This window comes from Drosophila suzukii, assembly GCF_043229965.1.
Source record: "Drosophila suzukii chromosome 2 unlocalized genomic scaffold, CBGP_Dsuzu_IsoJpt1.0 scf_2c, whole genome shotgun sequence".
Taxonomy (NCBI): Eukaryota; Metazoa; Arthropoda; class Insecta; order Diptera; family Drosophilidae; genus Drosophila; species Drosophila suzukii.
The window spans coordinates 33,571,910-33,594,132 of record NW_027255896.1 but is presented as its reverse complement, the minus strand read 5'-3'; the positions used below and the strand labels follow the sequence as shown (position 1 = coordinate 33,594,132).

General features: G+C 36.8%; 2 protein-coding genes across 7 annotated transcripts in view; both read right to left on the bottom strand.

Annotated features, from left to right (window-relative positions):
- The window catches only part of LOC118879131 (uncharacterized), a 922,643-nt gene that overhangs the window by 785,663 nt on the left and 114,757 nt on the right, over positions 1-22,223 (bottom strand). The window lies entirely within an intron of this gene.
- Positions 4,821-16,585, bottom strand: LOC139354421 (uncharacterized). The gene is made up of 5 exons (XM_070998652.1): positions 16,546-16,585; positions 7,430-7,630; positions 6,774-6,924; positions 5,208-6,487; positions 4,821-5,146 (listed from the first exon to the last, which is right to left on the bottom strand). The coding sequence occupies exons 1-5, from the start codon at positions 16,583-16,585 to the stop codon at positions 4,821-4,823; spliced, it is 1,998 nt and encodes a 665-aa protein (XP_070854753.1).

The following is a 22,223-nucleotide window of genomic DNA, read 5'->3' as shown; positions in this document are numbered from 1 at the left end:
ACTAAATATCCATTTCTTTTCCTATTTGATAATCTTGTACTGACACACGATCATATAGAGAGTCGTTTGGCGTAAAGAACGCTTAGTGTTAGGATTTGTAGTATTAAGAAACATGAACCATATTATCGCATTTGCCGTATTAAATGAAATTTAAGATGAATTAATTTGTGATCTTTTGAGGGCACCTTAGAGGATGTAGCGCAGCGGTTGTTTTAAGGGTGGAGTCTAATGAGACTTCACAGGTAGGGTGGGTATAGAAGGTGGCCAATAACATCTGGGCCTCCGTCTTCGATAGGTACAGTTTCTCGTCCGAATCTTCGCCGATAGGTTAAAAATCCTTATCGTTACCGCGTCTCTGTCTACTATTGTTAGTTCTGTGACACTCTTGTTTCATCTTAACACAAACCCACACCCATCTCCCTGAGCAGGCCGGTCAAAGCGTAGACAGAGGTGTTAGGGTGGACAACGCTCATAGAGTGTGTTCGTTGCACTTTAATGCTCCAACGGTCACCCCAGCCCTACAAGGGCACCTGGACCTCCATTGGGCGCTACTGAGCAGAGCTCAGAGAACAGCAGAGCTTACACAATTCCACACATAAAACGAGGAATACGAAATGAACCTGCTTCGAGAAAACGACGCTCCAATGGCGAGTATCTAGACTGGCTACGGTTCCATGATCCCTTTGTGGAATTGGTACATAATAAACCATATTCGGCCAGTCAAAAACTACATCTTCTACAGAGTTCGCTTCGTGGTGAAGCGAGAAACGTCTTGACAGACACAGCCTTCTCACAGGCTGGCTATGACGACACCTGGTTGCGATTGAAGGTCAAGTACCAGAACGGAAAAATACTAGTATTCGCCGCCAAAGCTAAAATTATTGACCACAAGCCTATAGACGGCTCCTCGCGCCAACTAAGGGCCTTACATGACACTATCAAAAACTCAATGAGTACTCTTAAGAACCTCGATGTCAGCACAAGATCCTAGGATCCAATCTTGTGGTTTCTTATAAGAAGAAACCTAGACCAGCAGTCTCTAGCTGCACTGGAAAATTCAGCGGATGCACCAACAGAAATTCCGTTAAGGAGTGTACTGACGTTTATTAAGCGGCGTGCTTGCATGTTGGAGACGATAAGCGCTCAACCTACAGAAACACTCCGCCATCAGTCCGTCACAACGAAGAGAGCTGTTAGATTTGTCACCTAGGACCACATAATCTTAGAGCATGCAGTTGCATTCAATTAGGAGCATGCACAAATTGTTTGTCTACAGCTCATAAGGTTGAAAACTGTTGATCACCGGCCACTTGTCGAGTCTGCCAGCAACGGCATCATTCACTGTTACACCAAGGACCGACTACCAATCCAGTGTCTGGCGCAGCAACCATTTTAGGCTATGACAACCCTAGAGGATATGTTCTGTCAACCTGTCAACTACGAACATATCGCGCTGTAATAGATACTGAATCTGCTATTCCTTAAAGAAATGTCGTCACCGATTGAAATATCTGGAATCGGAAGAAAAATAGCAGCAATTAGGTCAATACTTATATCCTTATAAACCTCTGGCGCAATGCACAAAGCTTGGATATGTAGTCACAGGTTTTCTCAATAAAGAAACCTCATCTTATACGGAAATCAACCTTAATTTCGAAGAAGACGTAGACGATCTTGCAGGAACGAACTCTGTTTTTGAGCCAACGATAGATAAAAATCTGGTGAATGGTAACCAGAATACAGAAGATAGCAAACGGCAGAATGAGATTTCCATCGATGAAGAAGGGATTCATTTAAACAACTTGGCATTGATGGACAATAAAATAATAGAGCCTTAAATAATGTAGCCCATCAAGAACTAGCGACACTGACTCGACCGATCAAGAATCAACCGCTACATATAATGGTTTATTTTAGCTGACTGAACTACATACTGCAAGAGAAAAACCAGTTAATAAAGAACCGACCTCTCTTCAACTTTAAAACAACAAGAATTCTGACTTTCGTACAACATTTCTAAATTTAACCAAGAAATATCAAATTTTAGTTGCAGAAGGTCCACATACCATAGACGTGCCAAATGATCAAGTTCGACGACGGCACAATTTAAGTCCCGACGGCAATGCCATTTTTGTCGCAAAGGGAAGCGTTAGGCAGTATTCAGAAGATATGAAAGACTTTAATCATAAACATGAACCTCAGCAGCTGAAGGAAAGATCCTCCACGGTCAATGATTTGTTAGGTGCTTTCTATACAATTCTGCCAAGGGCTGACCGACATCACGTTTTAATTGAGAGTACCCCTCAATGCACAGTGTTCGCTCCCATACGACAAAAAAACAAAAATCCAAATTTTACAAATTTAGTTATGTCGATAGTTATGTCGATTACAGTGTGGCCATTTACACTTTGAAGAAAAAACCCTCAAAGTAAAGCCACGTGTTTGTCAATTAGTATTTAATTTAATTTAATTATATTTATATCCCAACGCTACAAGTGTACACTTATAATTATCGCGCTAGTCACATTGAGTTGATATTTTAAAAATATTATTATTTTTAAATTATTAAACCAATTTTTCTCTTATTTCTTAATAAATAATAATGACTAACATCAAATTTTCAATGTTTCTTAGTTACTATTTTTATTGTTTTTAATATTTTTATATTTTTATTGTTTTTTTTATACTTTGTGTACTAGTATTTTCAGAGATCTTTAACTTTAATATAAAATTGAGTTGCGCTCCTTATTGTTTTGTATTAGTGCGGTAAATTGTTTCATAACCGTATACCATTTATGAAAAATTGCCTTCTCGAACACAGTGTTTGTACTCGAGGCCATATGTAATTTTTGGTTCTTAAAGATGTTGCTGGGGTTAGTTTATTGAAAAGATAATTTGGTTCTCCACTCCTGACTATTTTGTGAAAGAATATTAAAGTGTTAAGATCGATCCAGGAGGTCAAATGGTCAAAACGTCTTAAGTTAAACACATTACGGACAATTAAATTAAAAGCTATAGTTAGTGTGCGCATAATCCGCGCATCACAATGTTCAAAAATTTTTACGCCGTAAAAAAGATTTTGCGATTAATAATCTAAATTCCTCAGTTAGGAACGATTTACAGAATGAAAGTTTTTTCAACAGAGCATATCTACGTCCTGTCGCTTTGACCATATGGTTGCTCCATGATTAAGTATTGTTATATGTTATTTACAGATTAACTGCATTCACTTCATAGCTTATCGGCATACGGTTTATACAGAATTTTTGGACTCAAAGTGTTGCAATTTTCTTTTTATCAATTACTAAGCACGAATTCTTAGGATTTACACGCAAGCCATTTTCCTTTGCCCATTTTTTAATTAGTGACAACATTTTATTACTTACACGGACACCGGCATGTATTTCAGTTGCGGTCTTCCAACAAATATTTGGACATCGTCAGCATATAAATGTACTTCACACTCAGACAGGATACTAGGGAGATCATTGACATATATAGAAAACAATAAAGGGCCTAGCACAGATCCCTGTGGCACTCCCCTGGCTAAGTTCCGGAGAGAAGAAACTTGCGTCCCAGAGACGACTGCTTGATACCTATTCGTTAAATACGACCTAATAAGCTTCGTCGCATTAGTGGAGAAATTAAAGAAATTCCTAAGCTTGGTACAGAGAATATTATGATTCACAGAACCAAAAGCTTTACTGTGGTCAAGGAGCGTTAAAAACGTTACGCAGTTCCTGTCCAGTTTTTGTCTTATATCCTCAACAATATAAGTGATTGCAGTAATACAACTCCATTTCTGACGGAATCCAGATTGTTTTTCATTGAGTAGAGAATTATTAGCTAAGTAAAGTTGAATCTGTAAGGACATAAGGTTTTCAAAGACTTTTGATAGAAAAGATAACATTGAAATAGGTTTATAGTCATTGTTTAGCTCAAGAATTGGGAAAATTTTGGCGTTTTTCAATATTGTCGAAAATGAAGACGTGGTAATAGCCATGTTAAAAATATATGTAACATGGGGCAACATTAAGGGGAGCAAAAGCTTAACAAATTTTAGACTTATATTATCGAGACCTACAGCATCGGACTTTACATGCAGAATACTAGCTAGGACATCACTTTGGTTTAAACATATAAAGCTTAAACTAGTATCACAAAGGGGTTGAGTATTCAAATACGTTTCGTTTACGGAATACAGACCTAGGGATTTAAAATTATTCACGAGATGGCTTTCTGACAATAGGTTACTGTTGAAATCGCCTGCCAATATGACGTCGGTGTACTCCAACGATATGTCCGTAACAACATTTAATAATGACCCGTAGTCAATTGTCCGATTCGCTCTATATATGCAACTTAAAAGAGTTCTTCCATGGGATTTATTGGGAGTTAAATTCAAACTCATCTACCTTTTTCAACAGACTTAGTGCATTTAAATGAACGATTTTGAGACCATTTTTAAGCGTACTTATAGTTTTTATCATGGCACTAGCTATGGAACATACATCCTCATCCTGCATTGTTGTTATCAGTGATTATTAAAGGCGCAATCTCAATATTCAAAGCGTAAGTTATAAATTCTTAAAGTAAACTTGGTTAGAAATATAAACGACTTGGATGTGTGGACTGTATGTAATTGTATTCTTGCCAGTTGCGAAGCCTATTTGATACTGATACGAATTTCACAAAAAGACGCCGTCGTAGCAGCGTTGCCGACATATATATGTCGGTATTCTGTTACATAAGATAGAGATGGCATTATGCGCCTAATGATGAGAGGTTATTAAAGACGGCAACCTTCGTGATTGGCCTGGTCATCTCTCCTGTGAGGTCTTCAATTTGACTGCTCGAATGAGGTTGTCCTTTCCTGGATAGGTTTCCATAACCCGTGCGATGTGCCAAGATGCTGGTGGTGTATTGGACTCCTTAACGAGAACTACATCATCGATCGAGAGGTTGGGTGTTGAAGTGCTCCATTTCGGACGTTGTTGCAGAGTAGTCAAATACTCCTGATGCCATTTCTTCCAGAATCCTTGAAGCATAGCCTGGATGCTTTGCCCATATCCTAATCGGCCCACAGGGATGTGGCTTAAGTCAGGATCTGGCACGGTGGTTAACGGTCGCCCAATTAAGAAGTGGGCTGGTGATAAGTAGTTGTCTTCGGTATCAGATGTGTAGCATAAGGGGCGTGAATTTATCACTGCGCTGATTTGAGGAAGCAAGGTGCGCATTTGTTCGAAGGTGGGCGTTGAGTTTGCCGGTGACTCGGCGCAGATGCAGTTTGACACAGCGAACTGCCGACTCCCATTTCCCTCCCCAATGAGGAGCTCTCGGGGGAATGAGTTCCCATTGAATTCCATCATCCGCCCTAGTGGATGTGACGATGTTCATATGCCGTTGTGATGAAAGCAATTCTTCCATTTCGTTGAGGGATCGCTTAGCTCCAATAAAGTTTGTTCCGTTGTCGCTGTAGATCTTGCTACACTTGCCACGTAGGGATATGAAGCGCTGCAAGGCAGACAAGAAGGTTTCTGTTGTCAGGTCAGTGACAAGTTCCAGGTATATGGCCGAGGTGACCATGCAAACGAACAGGCAAATGAACCCCTTGCTGAAACGTGGCTTCCGAACCTTGGCATCCTTCAGAAAGATTGGACCTGCATAGTCGCAACCAGTATTGACAAATGGAAGGGCTTGAGTGACACGAACGCTGGGTAAATCAACCATTTGTTGTTGGGCGGTGTGGTGGCGTTGACGAAAGCAGCATAAGCAGTCGTGTGTAATTCTGCGAATGAGATTACGTGCTCCAATTATCCAGAATCTCTGCCGAACGATTACAAACAAGGAAGAAACGCCAGGGGGAAGATTTACTCGGTGCTCGTATTCCAGGATCAATTTCGAGATTCGGTGCGTTTTTGGTAGGAAAACTGGGTGTTTTGCCTCTCGTGACAACTTCGATTGGTGCAGTCGTCCGCCTACCCTCAGCAAATCGTTTTTGTCTATCATTGGTGCAAGTTTGACGAGCTGCGATCGGTTCCTTAGGGGTTTCTTGGCAAGGAGCAATTGATAATCTTCGTGAAAACAGCGTTGCGCGTGTTTTATACAAATGATCCTTGCTGCCTTAATCTCTTCGAATGTAAGAGCTCTTGAGGCCCTATCGCAGGACGGATTTTGTGTGCGTTGAATGAATCGCTTCACATAGGCGACAATGTGAACGAGCTTGAGCCAAGAAGAAACTCGTGCGATCAGCTCATCGAGTGGATGAACCTGAGTTGCAACAGCCACTGTAGCCAAACAGTTGGACTTGACTTCTCCTTGAATGCGTTTGTCTGAAAGAGATAAACCAAAATGTGAATCGTTCAACTTTACCAGGTATTGATCCTGCTCCCGTAGCCACAAAGGTCCATTCCACCACAAATGGAAGTCGATAAGGTCAGCAGCCATCAGACCCCTGGAAGCGCAGTCAGCTGGCCGCCAGGCCTTCCTAGGAATAGTGTCAAGGATTTCCAAGGTTCTGTTTCCAACAAAAGTCTTTAGTTGGGCTGGTGCATAAGATAACCAGGAGAGCACTATGAAGAGAGAGAGGACCAGGCAAGAACAGTTATGTTCTTGTGGCGTAATCCAGAAGAGATCGATCGAATGAGTTGGCTTAAAAGAAGTGCTGCGCAAAGCATCAGGCGTGGCAAAGATTGTTGTTTCAGTTGTTGTTTGTCTTCGCAGCCACAAGGAAAACCAAAATGGATCTGTCGTCATTTGTAACTTTGCTGTACACCACAGCGGCATACTCCTTGGTTGAGGCATCCGAAAATCCGTGGAGCTCGATATTGAAGCGTGGTAATTGGAATTTTTGTAGAGTGTCTAGATCTACTCTCCACTTCAGCCAGGTGTCCGCTAGTTTGGTTGGGAGCGGGTCATCCCAATCTAAGTTTAAGAGCCAGAGTTTTTGGAAGATAATCTTTTTGAAGCATTCGGGTATTCCTCTTGATGATCCACAGCGAGTTGTTCCAGCACTCGTACCGCCAGGAATGGTGCACAAGACGTTCCGTGGGTTTCAGAACACAATTGGAAATGCTTGATCGGATCGGATGGATCCTCTCTCCAAGCGATCTTCTGGTAGTTTCTGTGCTTTTCGTTTACCCATATTTGGCGGAACATTTTAACTATGTCCGCTGAGAATGCGAACTTGTACATTCGAAAGCGTAGGCACACAGCAAATAGATCGCGTTGAATACTGGGCCCTGTGAAAAGAGTGTCATTTAAGGCCTTACCATTAGCGTCGCGAAAGGATTTATCAAAGACCACTCGTAGTTTTCGACCTAGCACTGGGTGGTGGGGAAGAAAGAACTGATTCCCAGTAGCGATTTCCTCTGGCGGCACATCACGCATGTGTCCCAGATTGATTGTAGCCCGTTGCTGCCACTCGCACCGCTTGTAGATGTCCCCGGCTGTAGGTCATTACTCCTTTCCTTGAGAATAGCGCTTGCCCTTAGGTATTTTGCTTCGTAGACCGCATTGTCAATCTCCGGATCGACATAGCCTTCCACTTCCTCGTGAAGCGCAATGCAATCGCTAAACTGGTTGAACTCCTTCCAAACTTCGTTGAGAAGATCTATCCGTGTGACGATCTCTGTGTATGTAGCAATCCCCGAAACGTGTGATGTTGGACTTGAGTCTGGCACGGCTTTTCACTAATGAACAATTACAATTGAGAATCAAAGCACTTCAAAAGTGTCCAAGAATCCGGAACGATGGACCAGCAATATGGTTAGAAATATAAACGACTTGGATGTGTGGACTGTATGTAATTTTATTCTTGCCAGTTGCGAAGCCTATTCGATACTGATACGAATTTCACAAAAAGACGCAGTCGTAGCAGCGTTGCCAGAATAGAAAAAAAAGGAGATATATATAGTGACATATCCATAGTACCACATACTCCTATGTACGTGTCCACACACCCACACATACATACACACATTATGCAGTCACCCTCGAGACACCCTTTAAGAAATAAGAATCCAAATTTAATTGTCAACAAGCCAATGGAAAATTACCGAACTAAAGGCAAGCCAGAGGAAATTTCCATGAAACAAAAAACCAAACTTTATAGACTAAACAATTAGAACGAGCCGCTGTTCAGACTATCGGCACGTTCCCACGAATCAGGATACTCAGAATTCGGGACCCAAGTCTGGAGTCCAAAGTCTAAATTTAGAGAATCACTCAATTGCAATAAGTCCCACCCACAGAAAGCTCTAAGGCTTAAAACCGAGGTATGACCGTAAGTGAAGTAGGAGTTAGAGAACGAGTTCAGTTTGAGACTTATCAACAGTAGGTCGGTGTTCTTCCAAAATTATTGTAACCAGTGTAAAGTAAAATTAAATAAAGATTTTTTTAATACACTTATGGTGCAGATCTTTAATTGGCGCAGTCGGTAGGATCTCAAAAGTCCTTTTAAAAAAGTCACCGGTACTGATCAACTAGAAGTATAATTCTAAACGACTAGTTTATCCTGATCAGCGAAAGAAATCCGTGAACAAACAAAAGACAATCATCAAGATCCGCATAAGAATCTATGTGTAAATTTCGCACGAAGAACTTACAACAAAAAAATCCAATTCGGTCAATGTGGGCTTAAAAACTTAAAATAAAAGTGCCAATATTGAGAAACAAAAAGTCTATGTGTTATTTTCACAACCAGTAGACTAAATTAAAATCCAAATCGGTCAATACGCGCTAAAAAAAAATTTTAAGTGCAAATATTGAAAAGAACATCAAAAAATGGCAAACCCTTCAGCATTACCACAGTTGTCCGAGATTCACTTGAATCAATTAATCGGGAGTTAATCAAGGAGTTGCCGTATTTCGATGGAAGCCCATCAGAATAAAGGGTGGAGTACCTTCTACAATTATACCTTACTCAAGACGTTCGACAAATCCACATCATATATGGAGCCATAGAGAGGACCATTGTCGACTCAGCCCAGACATTCATCGAAGAGGAGAAGTCTAATACATGGATAACAACAAAAGCAACCCTAATCAAAGCCTTCAAGGATCACAGGCCATACGAGGACATCATACAACATGTTCGGGACACCCAATATCAAGGAAGCATAAGTAAGTACGTTAATGAACTACAGTTTAGGTCTTCAAAAGTAAATAATAAGTTAGAGTTAGAATCGGATCAAATAGAAAGATCAATTTATACAAATTTTCTAAACAAAACAATTAAAGATTGTATTGAGAGAAAACTTCCCGACAGATTATACAATTCCATATCCAAAAAGGATATCTCAATACTTGCTTCGACGAACAGAAATCAAAATCCCCCTAGAAACCAGGGAAACTATCATGAGTTTAGGAGAAACTTAGACCAAGGCAGGGCCCAATATCCCCTAAATTTCCAGGCATCTCCATCGAATAATTCTCCAAACGCATCCGTCAAAAGACAGAGAGGAAACGAAAGTGCACAGAACAGAATGGATGTAAATTTTCAGCAAACTGCCTCGGATATAGAAGATGTTTCCCATATGTAAGAGTGATGATTAAGGGAAAACTCCTTAGAGCAATGATAGATACCGGATCATCTATCAACTTAATGACAGAAAATTTTGGAAGTAATAAAGAACAAATAGAGAAATTAAAAGTAATTACAATAAACGGATCAATGGAACTAAAAAAAATCATAACATTAGATCCTTCCAAAATCTGTCCGACTAAACAAAAAGCCTATTTACATAAATTTTCCAACAATTACGACATCCTAATAGGTAGAGACTATTTAAAAGACAGAACGGCAAAAATAGATTACGAAAAAGAAACAGTTATGTTAGGAAACACACTAGTTTATGTTAAATATGGCGAAAACGATATAGTAAAGGACAAGATTGAAGAGGATAAGTCCGCATTAGAATGCCTTAATCCGCCTTATCAAAGGACCAATCTTTTAACTTCGCTATTAACAATGAATTAAAAGAATGCAATGAATATAGACTAATACATTTAAATGAGGAAGAGAAAGAAAATTTAAAAAGGGTTTTATTCGAATACAATGACATCCAGTACAAGGAAGGTGAAAATTTGACTTTTACAAGTACTATCAGGCATTCGATACAGACAAAACACGAACACCCAATATATAGGAAACCATACAAATACCCTCAAACTTTCGACGAGAAGGTTAATAAACAAATAAACGAAATGATCGAACAAGGAATAATTCGCAAATCAAAATCTCCCTATTGCTCACTAATTTAGATAGTTCCAAAAAAAAGTGATACATCAGGAAAACCAAAATTCAGACTAGTTGTAGATTACAGAAATTTAAACGAAATTACAATCAATGATAAATTTTCAATACCCAGAATGGATGAAATATTGGAAAAATTTGGAAGATGTCAGTATTTCACTACCATCGATTTAGCTAAACGATTCCATCAAATTCAAATGGAACCAGAGTCAATAGCAAAAACAGCATTCTCAACCAAACATGGCCATTACGAGTACACCCGAATGCCATTTGGACATAAAAACGACCCCGCTACCTTTCAAAGATGTATGAACAATTTATTAGAGGATTTAATCTATAAAGATTGTTTAGTATATTTAGATGATATAATATTTTTTTCCACTTCATTGGAGGAACTCATTCTATCATTGAAAAAGGTATTCCAAAAACGCGAATTTAAAACGACAATTGGAAAAATGCGAATTTATGAAAAAAGAAACAGAGTTCCTAGGTCATATAGTAACAACTCAGGCATAAAACCAAACCCGAAAAAATAAGTGCCATTATAAATTTCCTGATACCGAAAACTCCAAAAGAGATAAAATCATTTCTAGGATTATGTGGATTTTATAGGAAATTCATACCAAACTTTGAAAATATTGTAAAACCAATGACAATAAAACTGAAAAAAAGGTGCAACAATTAACACTAAAGACAAACCATACATAGAAGCATTCGAAAAAATGAAAATCTTGATTACATCCGATCCCATTCTAGTTTACCCCGACTTTAGTAAGTCATTCTCTTTGACAACAGACGCAAGCAACATGGTGATAGGAGCAATATTATCTCAAAATCATAAACCCATTTGTTATGCCAGCAGAACCCTTAACGAACACGAAATAAATTATTCCACCAGAGAAAAAGAACTCTTAGCAATTGTATGGGCCACAAAATATTTCTGGTCATATTTATTCGGCAGACCTTTTGAAATATTAAGCGATCACAAACCTTTAGTTTGGTTAGCAATATTAATGAACCGAATATGAAATTACAAAGATGGAAGAAAAAACTAAATGAATACGTTAATCAAATTAAATATTTGCCAGGGAAAGAGAATTATGTAGCCGACGTTATCTAGAACTAAAATAGAAGAAACTATGTACACAGATAATTCTGAAGAAAACATACCAGAAGAAACTGCCAGTAACGCAGATGCAACAGCGCATAGTGCCCAAGATGATAACCAAAACTACATTTCTATAACTGAGAGACCATTTAACTACTTCTCCCGACAGATCGAACTAATTAAAGGAAACGAAGATACAACAGAAATAACACACTACTTTCATAAATTAAAAATCAAAATTATTTATAATGAAATGACAGAAACTTCAGCGAAGGAAATAATTAAAGAATATTTATGCACTAACAAGAGCGCAGTTATTTCCATAATGACTCAGATTTCCTAGAAATTATAAATGCAAACCATTTAACAAAATTAGTAAGATGTACAGTCAGACTCGAAGACATATTGACATATACAGACTTTAAAGAAACAATTTTGAAAAGACATAAGGAACTATTACATCCAGGAATCGAAAAAACTACTAAGAGAAAAATATTATTTCCCTGATTATCAAAAGTTTATTGAAAATATAATAAATAAATGTGAAATTTGTAACATCGCTAAAACAGAACACAGAAATACTAAACTGACATTTGAACTTACCCCAGAAATTCAAAATATAAGAGAAAAATATGTTATGGATTTGTACATGGTAGGTAACCAACAATTTTTATACATCGCAGTACAACTTCAACCTCCGAAGAGATAAGTCGTGCCACAACAGTGTAAAGCCTAGCTTCGCGCAAACCAAAAACGTTATCAGCAAAATTTTGCACAAACAAATATCAACCACAAAGAGAAAATAAAAAACACAACAACACCAAACACACGAAAACCTCTAATCCGGGCTTAAGCCCTTTACCAGCAATCATGACAGACCCACCAGACATTTACAAATCCCAAAAATCATACCATTCAAAATTAGGCGAACCAAAATTTATTATAATTAAAAGGAAGGACAACGGCTCGTTTGAAAAACTATCACCATTCATCATTAAAAAATCCGTGGACTTTGCCTGTGGAGGAGAAGTTGACGGATGCAAAAAATTAAGAGACGGCACATTATTAATAAAAACTAAAAATGAATTGCAAGCCAGAAAGCTCCTTAAACTTACAACAATCGCAGAAATCGAAGTAACAACAAATGAACATAAAACATTAAACTTCTCTAAGGGAGTTATTTATTGCAACGACCTTAGATATATCGACGAAGACACAATTCTACAAGAGTTAAAATCACAAAAAGTAACCGAAGTGAAAAAAATAATGAAACGACAAAACCCCAACACTAACTTTGACAGCAACAACCCCACTTTAATTGAAACAGGCTTGATTATTATAACATTTGAATCGCTCAAACTCCCAGAAATATTACGAATCGGTTACGAAACAGTTCGTGTACGTGCGTACATCCCACTTCCACTCCGATGCAGAAAATGCCTCCGCTTTGGTCACCCAGCACCAATATGCAAAAGCTCCGAAACTTGCACTAATTGTTCTGAAATAAAACACACAAACGACGGAGAAACATGCAAAAACCAAAAAAAATGCTTAAACTGCAAAAACAACCCAGAACTTGACTATCAGCACAGCCCAATCGACCGCAAATGCCCAACTTTCATAAAAAACCAAGAATTAACAGCCATTAAAACCACACAAAAAGTTGATCATAAGACCGCCCAAAGTATATATTTTGAACGACACGGATTTCAATTGAGGAACACCTATGCCAAAACACTTACAAACGCCACAACCCAGATGACAACAAACACTCAATCACCGAATATTAATATAAATACACACACAGACATAACCCAACCACAACATAAAAATTCGCACACCACACCCACATCAGGAACACAGATCACTTCATCGAAGGCAACAGCCACCGGACCAGCCAAAACAACTTTACCATCAAGCCAAACTCTTCAACACCATCACCACCACGATTACGACAAAATAGAAGACATGGATACTGACTGCATTACACATACCAGAAAACTAGCCACAACATACTCGTCACAACACACAGAAGATCTAAAAATAAAAATCTTTCCTAAAGATAAGTCTAGTACCCTATCTACGAATCTTAAAGCATCCAAGACAAAGGCCAAAGCTCTAATCAAAAACAAACACACTAACAACAGCGACAGCGAATCCGTATAGAACCCTAAACCCTAAGTAAGACTTAAATTTAAGCCGTTAACACTACCAATAAAGTTAAGTTACAAGCTTTAATTCTTTCTAAAATGTCGTTAACTGTAATTCAATGGAACTTAAAAGGATATGCAAATAACTATAGCCAACTCCTTATTCTAATCAAAAAATATACTCCGCAGATAATTTCCCTCCAAGAAACCCACATACAATATACTAACAATATACCAACTCCAATAAATTACATACTACTAACAAACATAGCCACCAACAGATTTGGCGGCGTAGCGCTATTAATACACAAGTCAATTCAATATTCTATAGTAAACATCCCAAACGACCTTGAAGCTCTAGCAATACACATAAAATCCAAGGAGAACATGCACATAAAGACAACATACATTGCACCAAACAGAACCGTAACAAACCAAATGCTTGAAGACACTTTGTACAACAATCAAACACCCTCACTAATTCTAGGAGACTTTAACGGATGGCACCCTGCCTGGGGTTCCCCGAAAACTAATTCTCGAGGAAAAATAATACAACAATTTATTGACAACACACAGCTAATCTTACTAAACGACAAATCCCCCACACACTTCTCAACACACAATACATACACGCATATTGAACTTTCACTTTGCTCAGCAACACTAGCCCCACACACCAAGTGGGAAATACTTAATGATCTCCACGGCAGCGACCATTTTCCAATAGTTATCTCCCTATTCCCTCCAAACAAGATAAACAAATTTTCAAAACCATTTTTTATATTAAAAAAAGCCAACTGGGAGCAATACGAGACTCTCACACACAAACATAACGAAATATTTCCCACTTCATTAAATGTCAATAAAGAAGCCGCACAAATCAACAAAATTATACTACATAGCGCAAACATTTCCATCCCACAAACCTCAGTAAGTTCAAAACCCTACAAGGTCCCCTGGTGGAACAAACAACTAGCTCAGTTAAAAAAAGAAAAACAATTAGCTTGGAAAGCACTTAATCGCAACATCAATTTTACAAACATTATAAACTACAGACGCTTAAACGCCAAGTACAGGTTCGAAATAAAAAGAAGAAAAAGGGAAGCTTCCAGCTCCTTTACATCCACCATACAACCGAAAACTCCATCATCCAAAATATGGGGCAACATAAGACGCTTCTGCGGCCTTAGCCCAATCAAACAAATTCACGCCATTCTTAATCCCAAAAACAACACAACAACAACAGATACTCTCGAAATAGCCAACTCCTTCTCCCAACACTTCTCAGAGCTGTCAAGCGACCTAAACTTTTCAGACGAATTCCGAAATAACAAATATAAAACCAACACAGCCAATTATACACCCACCTCAACAGCCAAATCTATCGAGAAAAAAATAACTTACCTTGAATTGTTTGCAGCACTACAAACACTTAAAGGATCCACTCCAGGATTAAACAGAATTTCTTACGAAATTATACGCAACAGCTCCCTTACCACAAAAAACAGAATAAAAAACCTTTTCAACCAAATTTTCGACAGCCGCATACCTCAAGCCTACAAAATAAGCCTAGTCATTCCGATTCTTAAGCCAAAAACTGACAAAACAAATATCTCTTCATACAGACCCATTTCCCTCAACTGCTGTCTAGCAAAAATACTTTACAAAATCATAGCAAAAAGACTATGGTGGTTTGTGACCCACAACAAACTTTTAAATACAAACCAATTCGGCTTTAAAAAAGGCAAATCGACTTCAGATAGTCTACTATACGTAGACCATCTCATAACGAAGTCAAAGAGGCACACCTCCCTCGTCACTCTTGACTTTGCAAGAGCCTTTGATCGAATAGGGGTGCACACTATAATTGATCAACTACAGGAATGGAAAACAGGCCCAAAAATAATTAATTACGTCAAGAACTTCATGCTCAAACGTAAAATAATTGTCAGAGTCGGTCCGCACATGTCAAATTCACTCCCATTATCCAATGGTATCCCACAAGGATCTCCTATATCGGTAATCCTATTTCTTATCGCATACAACAAGCTCTCAAACATAATAACTTTACACAGAGAAATTAAATTTAACGCATACGCCGACGATTTTTTTCTCATAATAAATTTCAACAAAAACAAAAACCTTAACTTCAACCTAGACAACTTATTACAAGACATAAACAGCTGGTGCTCATACTCAGGGGCATACCTATCCTTAGCTAAGTGCCAACACCTCCATATTTGCCAAAAGCACAATTGCACCAGTACCATAAGCTGTAGCAACACACCAATACAACAAGTAACTGCACTAAAAATCTTAGGGATAACCATAAACAGTAAATACAAATGGGACACACACATAAAATCACTTCTTCCACCACTACACCAAAAATTAAATATCATTAAATGCCTCTCCAACCCTAAATTCAATTGTAACACAGAAACACTACTTCACGTCGCGAAAGCAACAGTCATAGCAAAATTGGAATATGGGATGTTTCTATACGGACACGCTCCGAAAAGCATGCTAAACAAATTAAAAACACCCTTTAACACAGCAATTCGACTAGCCCTTGGCGCCTACCGAACCACGCCCATAAATAACTTGCTATACGAAGCCAACATCCTCCCATTAGAGCATAAACGAGACCTCCAAACAGCCAAACTCACAAAAAACCTTATATTTTCGAAAGATACACCAACACACAAACTTGTCAAACAAAGAAAACCAAAAAAAAAACCCATCAACCATAGACCGCACAATAAACCTTTGTCAAGCACTAAATCTACCCTATGAACCAGTAAAACTACACAAATACCAGCCACCTTGGGATCTCCCAAATCTCATAGACACAACATTTAGAGCGCACAAGAAACATACCACACCACCGGAGACATACAGGAATTTATACGAACATACCAAAGACAACCATAAAACACACAAATTCATATTTACGGACGGAATAAAAATGAACTCCACTATAGCATATGCAATCACAACAGATACTTATATTATTAAATATGGTATCCTACCCCCATACTCATCAGTACTCTCCGCAGAAATAATAGCCATCCTAGTAGCGATCGATCAAGTCAAAAGCACAAGGGGAAAGTTCATGATCTGCTCTGACTCTCTCTCAGCAATTGACGCCATAAGAAACACAAACAACAACAATTTTTACTCTAACAAAATCAGATCACTTCTTACAAAACTAGCCCCAAAAATTAAAATATTGTGGATCCCTGGTCATGTAGGCATAGCAGGCAACGAGCTAGCCGACCAAACCGCAAAATCGACAAGCAATATGCCCCTTATTTACACCCCAAACATCAACTTAACAGACATAAACAGGCACTTAAAACTCGAATTCCTAGCAAGAAATAAACTAAACATAGAACACTGCAATCAATGGTATAAAAACATTAACAAAGACAATTCAAACATCGACAATTATTGCAGATCCTTCCATCCCAAATCGAGCAGACTCGATCAAATTAAAATAATACGCCTTAGACTAGGCCACACAAAACTTACACACGAGCACTACTTTATTCAAAACCAAACTTCACCCTGCCCCTTTTGCCAAGGCGACAATACCATACCCCACCTATTAAATTCATGCCCTTCACTCCTCCCTACAAAACTATCTATCTTCAAAAACACAAACCCAATAAATCTCCTCAATGAACTCAACCCAGATAATTTAGAAAAAATCTTACTTTTCTTAAAAGCTACAAACCTATACCACAAAATTTAATATAATACCCCAAATGTACATAAATAATAATTTACCAACTAAGTAGCCAAAATACAACGAACAATATGTAATCAAACTAATAGACTTAATATCATTAACCTTAAAATCCGAAGGCCTTGTTGCCAGTGCTTTACCAACTAAGCTAGTCTAGTTTTGTAAACTTCTCTATCTTTAATAATAAATAAATAAATTTTTATACATCGGTATATTCAAAATTTGCTACCCTAGTAGAAGTCACAGGTAGAGACTGGTTAGAAGCCAAAAGAGCTATTAAGAGAGTATTCAATGAAATGGGAAAACCACAAGAAATCAAAGCAGATAAAGATTCAGCATTCATGTGTGTAGCCTTACACAACTGGTTAAATTCAGAAGGAGTACAAATTCAAGTAACAACAAGTAAAAACGGTATTTCGGACATAGAAAGATTTCATAAAACAGTAAATGAAAAATTAAGAATTATAGTAAGCGAATAAGACATTGAAAACAGATATACTAAGTTCGAGTTAATCCTTTACATTTACAATCACAAAACAAAACATAATGCTACAAATCAAATACCAGCTGACATATTTATGTATGCAGGAACTCCTGATTACGATACACAAGAAAAGAAAATGAATAGAATTGAAAAATTAAACGAGAAACGTCAGGACTATGAAATAGATCCAAAATACAAACAAGCTCCTCTAGTGAAATCCAAGACTACAAATCCATTTAAAAAGACAGGAACGTTAAAGAAAATAGATGAAAAACAATTTTGAAGAAACGAATAGAGGAAGAAAGATTGTTCATTATAAATCAAAGTTCAAAAATAAGAAGAAAATTAATAAAAGTAAATATGATGATAATTCCAGGCAAAAAGAAGGAAATGAACGGACTCAGGAACAACTCGGTAAAAACAATAATTTTCTCTATAATATTAGCAACTGTAATTCAACTGACAATTAGACAAAGTATTGAAATAAATCCCATAAAGGCACAAAACAGATATCTTGTATTTAAAACAGGATCAATCGAAATCCCAACTAATTATGAATACCATTAATTGAGCGTAAATATAACAAAGACCGAACAAACATTTGAAGATCTTTTAAAAGAAGCTGATGAATTTAATGATGTTATCCAAATCAGATATTTAGTAGAAAAACTTAAAGGAGAAATCAATGGAATTACAATAGCAAAACGTAGTAAGAGAGGTCTATTCAATATCGTAGGAACAGTTTACAAATATTTATTCGGAACCTTAGATCAGGATGATAAAGATGAGATGGAACAGAAAATCAATAATTTGGTAGATACTAGCGTTCAAAATACAGATTTAAATATGATTATCGATGTCATAAATAACGGAATCGAAATAATTAACAAATTAAAAGAAAAAGGAGAAAGAGGGCAGCAAGTCAACGTTTTAATATTTAACTTACAATACTTTACAGAATATGTAAAAGATATCGAATTAGGAATGCAAATGACAAGATTGGGACTATTTAATCCCAAATTACTAAAACACGATTATTTGAAAAATAAGGACCCTGAGAAATTGTTGAGATTCAAAACATCAACTTAGCTTAAAACAGACACAAATGAAATTTTGATTATTTCCCATATTCCTTCAGAGATAGTCAAATCCCCCGTTTTTGAAATTATTCCTTATCCCGATGAAAAAAACAATATTTTAACTGAAAATATACTTGATAAATATTTCATATATGAAGATAAATTATTAAATAAAGAAACAGGAAAAATTGTAATTGATGATTGTATAAATGGAATAAATAGACAGGAAAACACTAAATGCAATTATACGAAAACTAACAAAAATTTCCGAATTAATTTTGGTGAACCCAATATTTTATTGACATGGAATATCCCTCAGACATTGCTGAATCAAAATTGTATTAATAAAGAAATTTCTATAGTAGGAAGAAACATCATTAAAATCCTTAATTGATCAATACCATTAGATGAATACACTCTTTGCAAATTCAATGTTAGATTATACACAGAGTGTTTACATAAATAATAATGTAACAAAATTAGAACCATTGTCTTATATTCAAACAGAAGAGATAATATAATCACATACAAAATATTATAATGTATTTTAATTTATTACTTTAACAACCTTTGTAATCATTATTATAAGCATTTTATTGTATTTATGGTATAAATTTAAGAGCATACCAAGAAAACTTATTGTAAAATACATAAAACCAAAGGAAGAAACACTAAAAAGTACAGAAATTGTAAACGATCTACCCAATCAAATTAACATAGAAGAAAATATAATGTTATACCCAAGATTATCGACCTGAGGACAGGCCAAATTCAACGGATGGGGGAGTGACATATCCATAGTACCACAAACTCCTATGTACATGTCCACACCCACACATACATACACACATTATGCAGTCACCCTCGAGACACCCTTTAAGAAATAAGAATCCAAATTTAATTGTCAACAAGCCAATTGAAAATTACCGAACTAAAGGCAAGCCAGAGGAAATTTCCATGAAACAAAAAAACCAAACTTTATAGACTAAACAATTAGAACGAGCCGCTGTTCAGACTATCGGCACGTTCCCACGAATCAGGATAGGCGTGGCACTCTGCTGAAACAAACTTGCGCTGCGTAAGAAGCTCAGGTATCTGCACGCCAAATCTCAATAGCCTAGCTCTTATAGTTTTCGAGATCTCAGCGTTCATCCGGACAGACATACGGACAGACGGACATGGCTAGATCGACTCGGCTAGTGATCCTGATCAAGAATATATACTACTTTATGGGGTCGGAAACGCTTCCTTCTGCCTGTTACATACTTTCCTACGAATCTAGTATACCCTTTTACTCTACGAGTAACGGGTAAAAAAAGATTTAGATTTCAGCATACAAGAAGAATTTCTCGAGAAGCAACAAATACTGATCTGATCATACCCTCTTATGAATGGATTAAGACAATTACCATGTAAAAAGGAAAAAATTTCTGAAAACTGGCGATTTTGAATTATTTGATCAGTAAATGTTTCTAAAACTATTTTTTTTTCACAAATTTATTAATAACTTTTTATTTAAATATAAATGAATTGCATTGTTTTTATGTTAAACATTTTTTACTTATAATTTTATAATTTATTTTACATAAATGGCCGTGGAAAGGGGTAGGGGTGTATGACCATGCCATTTTTTTGAAAATAGTATTCTGGTATTTTTATGAGCATATGGTACAAATTATAGAATTGTAAAGCAAGCGCAACTATTTTTGTCGCATATTTACATACTTACTTTTAAAAATAAAAATTGTTTATATAATTTTAAACCGGTTACAATCTTTTTTTATGTTGAAAGAACACCGACTTGCTATTGACAAATCTTAAACTGAACTGTCTTCTTAATATAAATTTATTTGACGATCATACCTTGACTTTGTGCCTTAGAGCTTTTTATGAGTGAACTTAGCTTTAATTGAGTGAGTTTTCTAATTGCCCTTTGGATTGTTGATTGATAATGCACCGACGGCTCAATCCAAATGTTAAGTCTAGATTTTTGGGTATTCTTTCACATGGTCATTTAAAATTTTTATTCTAGTATCAAAACTGTAGGAGCCACAGTTTTGGGCGGCACTCTGCTGAAACAAACTTGCGCTGCGCAGGAATATCGCAGGAATATGCCTAATCCCAGTATTGTAGCTTGTATAGTTTCCAAGATCTCAGAGTTCATACGGACAGATGGACATACGGACAGACGGACAGGGCTAGATCGACTGGGCTAGTGATCCTGATCAAGAATTTATATACTTTATGAGGTCGGAAACGCTTTCTTCTGCCTGTCACATACTTTCCGACGAATCTAGTATACCCTTTTACTTTATGAGTACCGGGTATAAAAATTCATATTGTGTATTTTTACTCAAGAATTTTAAATTATAAATTTTTCGCTTTATAAAGGTTCAGTGACACGCGCCAACAGCGAAGAGAAAACCAAAGAAATCAACTAAAGGGGTGAGAGGAAGAAGACTGGGTGCATTCTGTTTGAGTCAAGCCATTTAAATTGTGCGCAGCAAATTTACTTTTTTCGTTTCTTAAAGTGCAAATAATAAAGTCAGGTAAGTGTTACATTAAGTTTAAGATGTTGTGCATTGACCTTAGTTTAAGGTGCGTAAATTTTGAAGATATTCTATGTGTTCCGTTAGCCGAAAGTTGATGATGAAAGGTTTTGTGCCAATAAAAATTCCGCAAAGGGTTATACAGAGCTTTTAAAGGTTAATATACAAACAAACAAGTAAAACTCATTTTTTAAACATATGCCCAAACACTTTTTTCAAATGTTTAAGGATGTAAAAAAAAAATGTACTAAACGTAAAACTAGGCTTACTAACAACAATTGTCCTTTAACAGAAAACCTTAATAACACAATTTACTTAAAATGAATTCAAAAGTTAATAGAAGTGTATATATTTTGAATTCTATATTTTTATAAGTGAAATCTCATTGAAAATATTATGAATTTCACAAATGATTTCACTTGGGACGTGTCACTTGCAAGTGATTTCATAAGTGAAAACTCATTGGAAATATTTTGATTTTCACAAGTGATTTCACGTGGGACGTTTCCCGGCAGGTGACAGGCCATACGACAGTTTTCAATTTAATTTTCACTTATGAAAAAGCGGACATCCCATACAATTGTCTATATGGAGTGCCTCTTGTCCTGTCCTCAGGTGTAACATTACAATTTCTTCAATGTTAGTCTGATTTGGTATATCGTTTAAAATTTCTGTACTTTTTTAGTGTTTCTTTTTTTGATTTTACATATTTTACAACACATTGAAACTTTGTTACATTATTATTTACGTAATCGCTCTGTGTGTAATCTTACATTGTATTTCAAAGAGTGAATTCATCTAATTGTACTGAACAATTAAGGAGTTTAACAAGGTTACTTCCAACTAT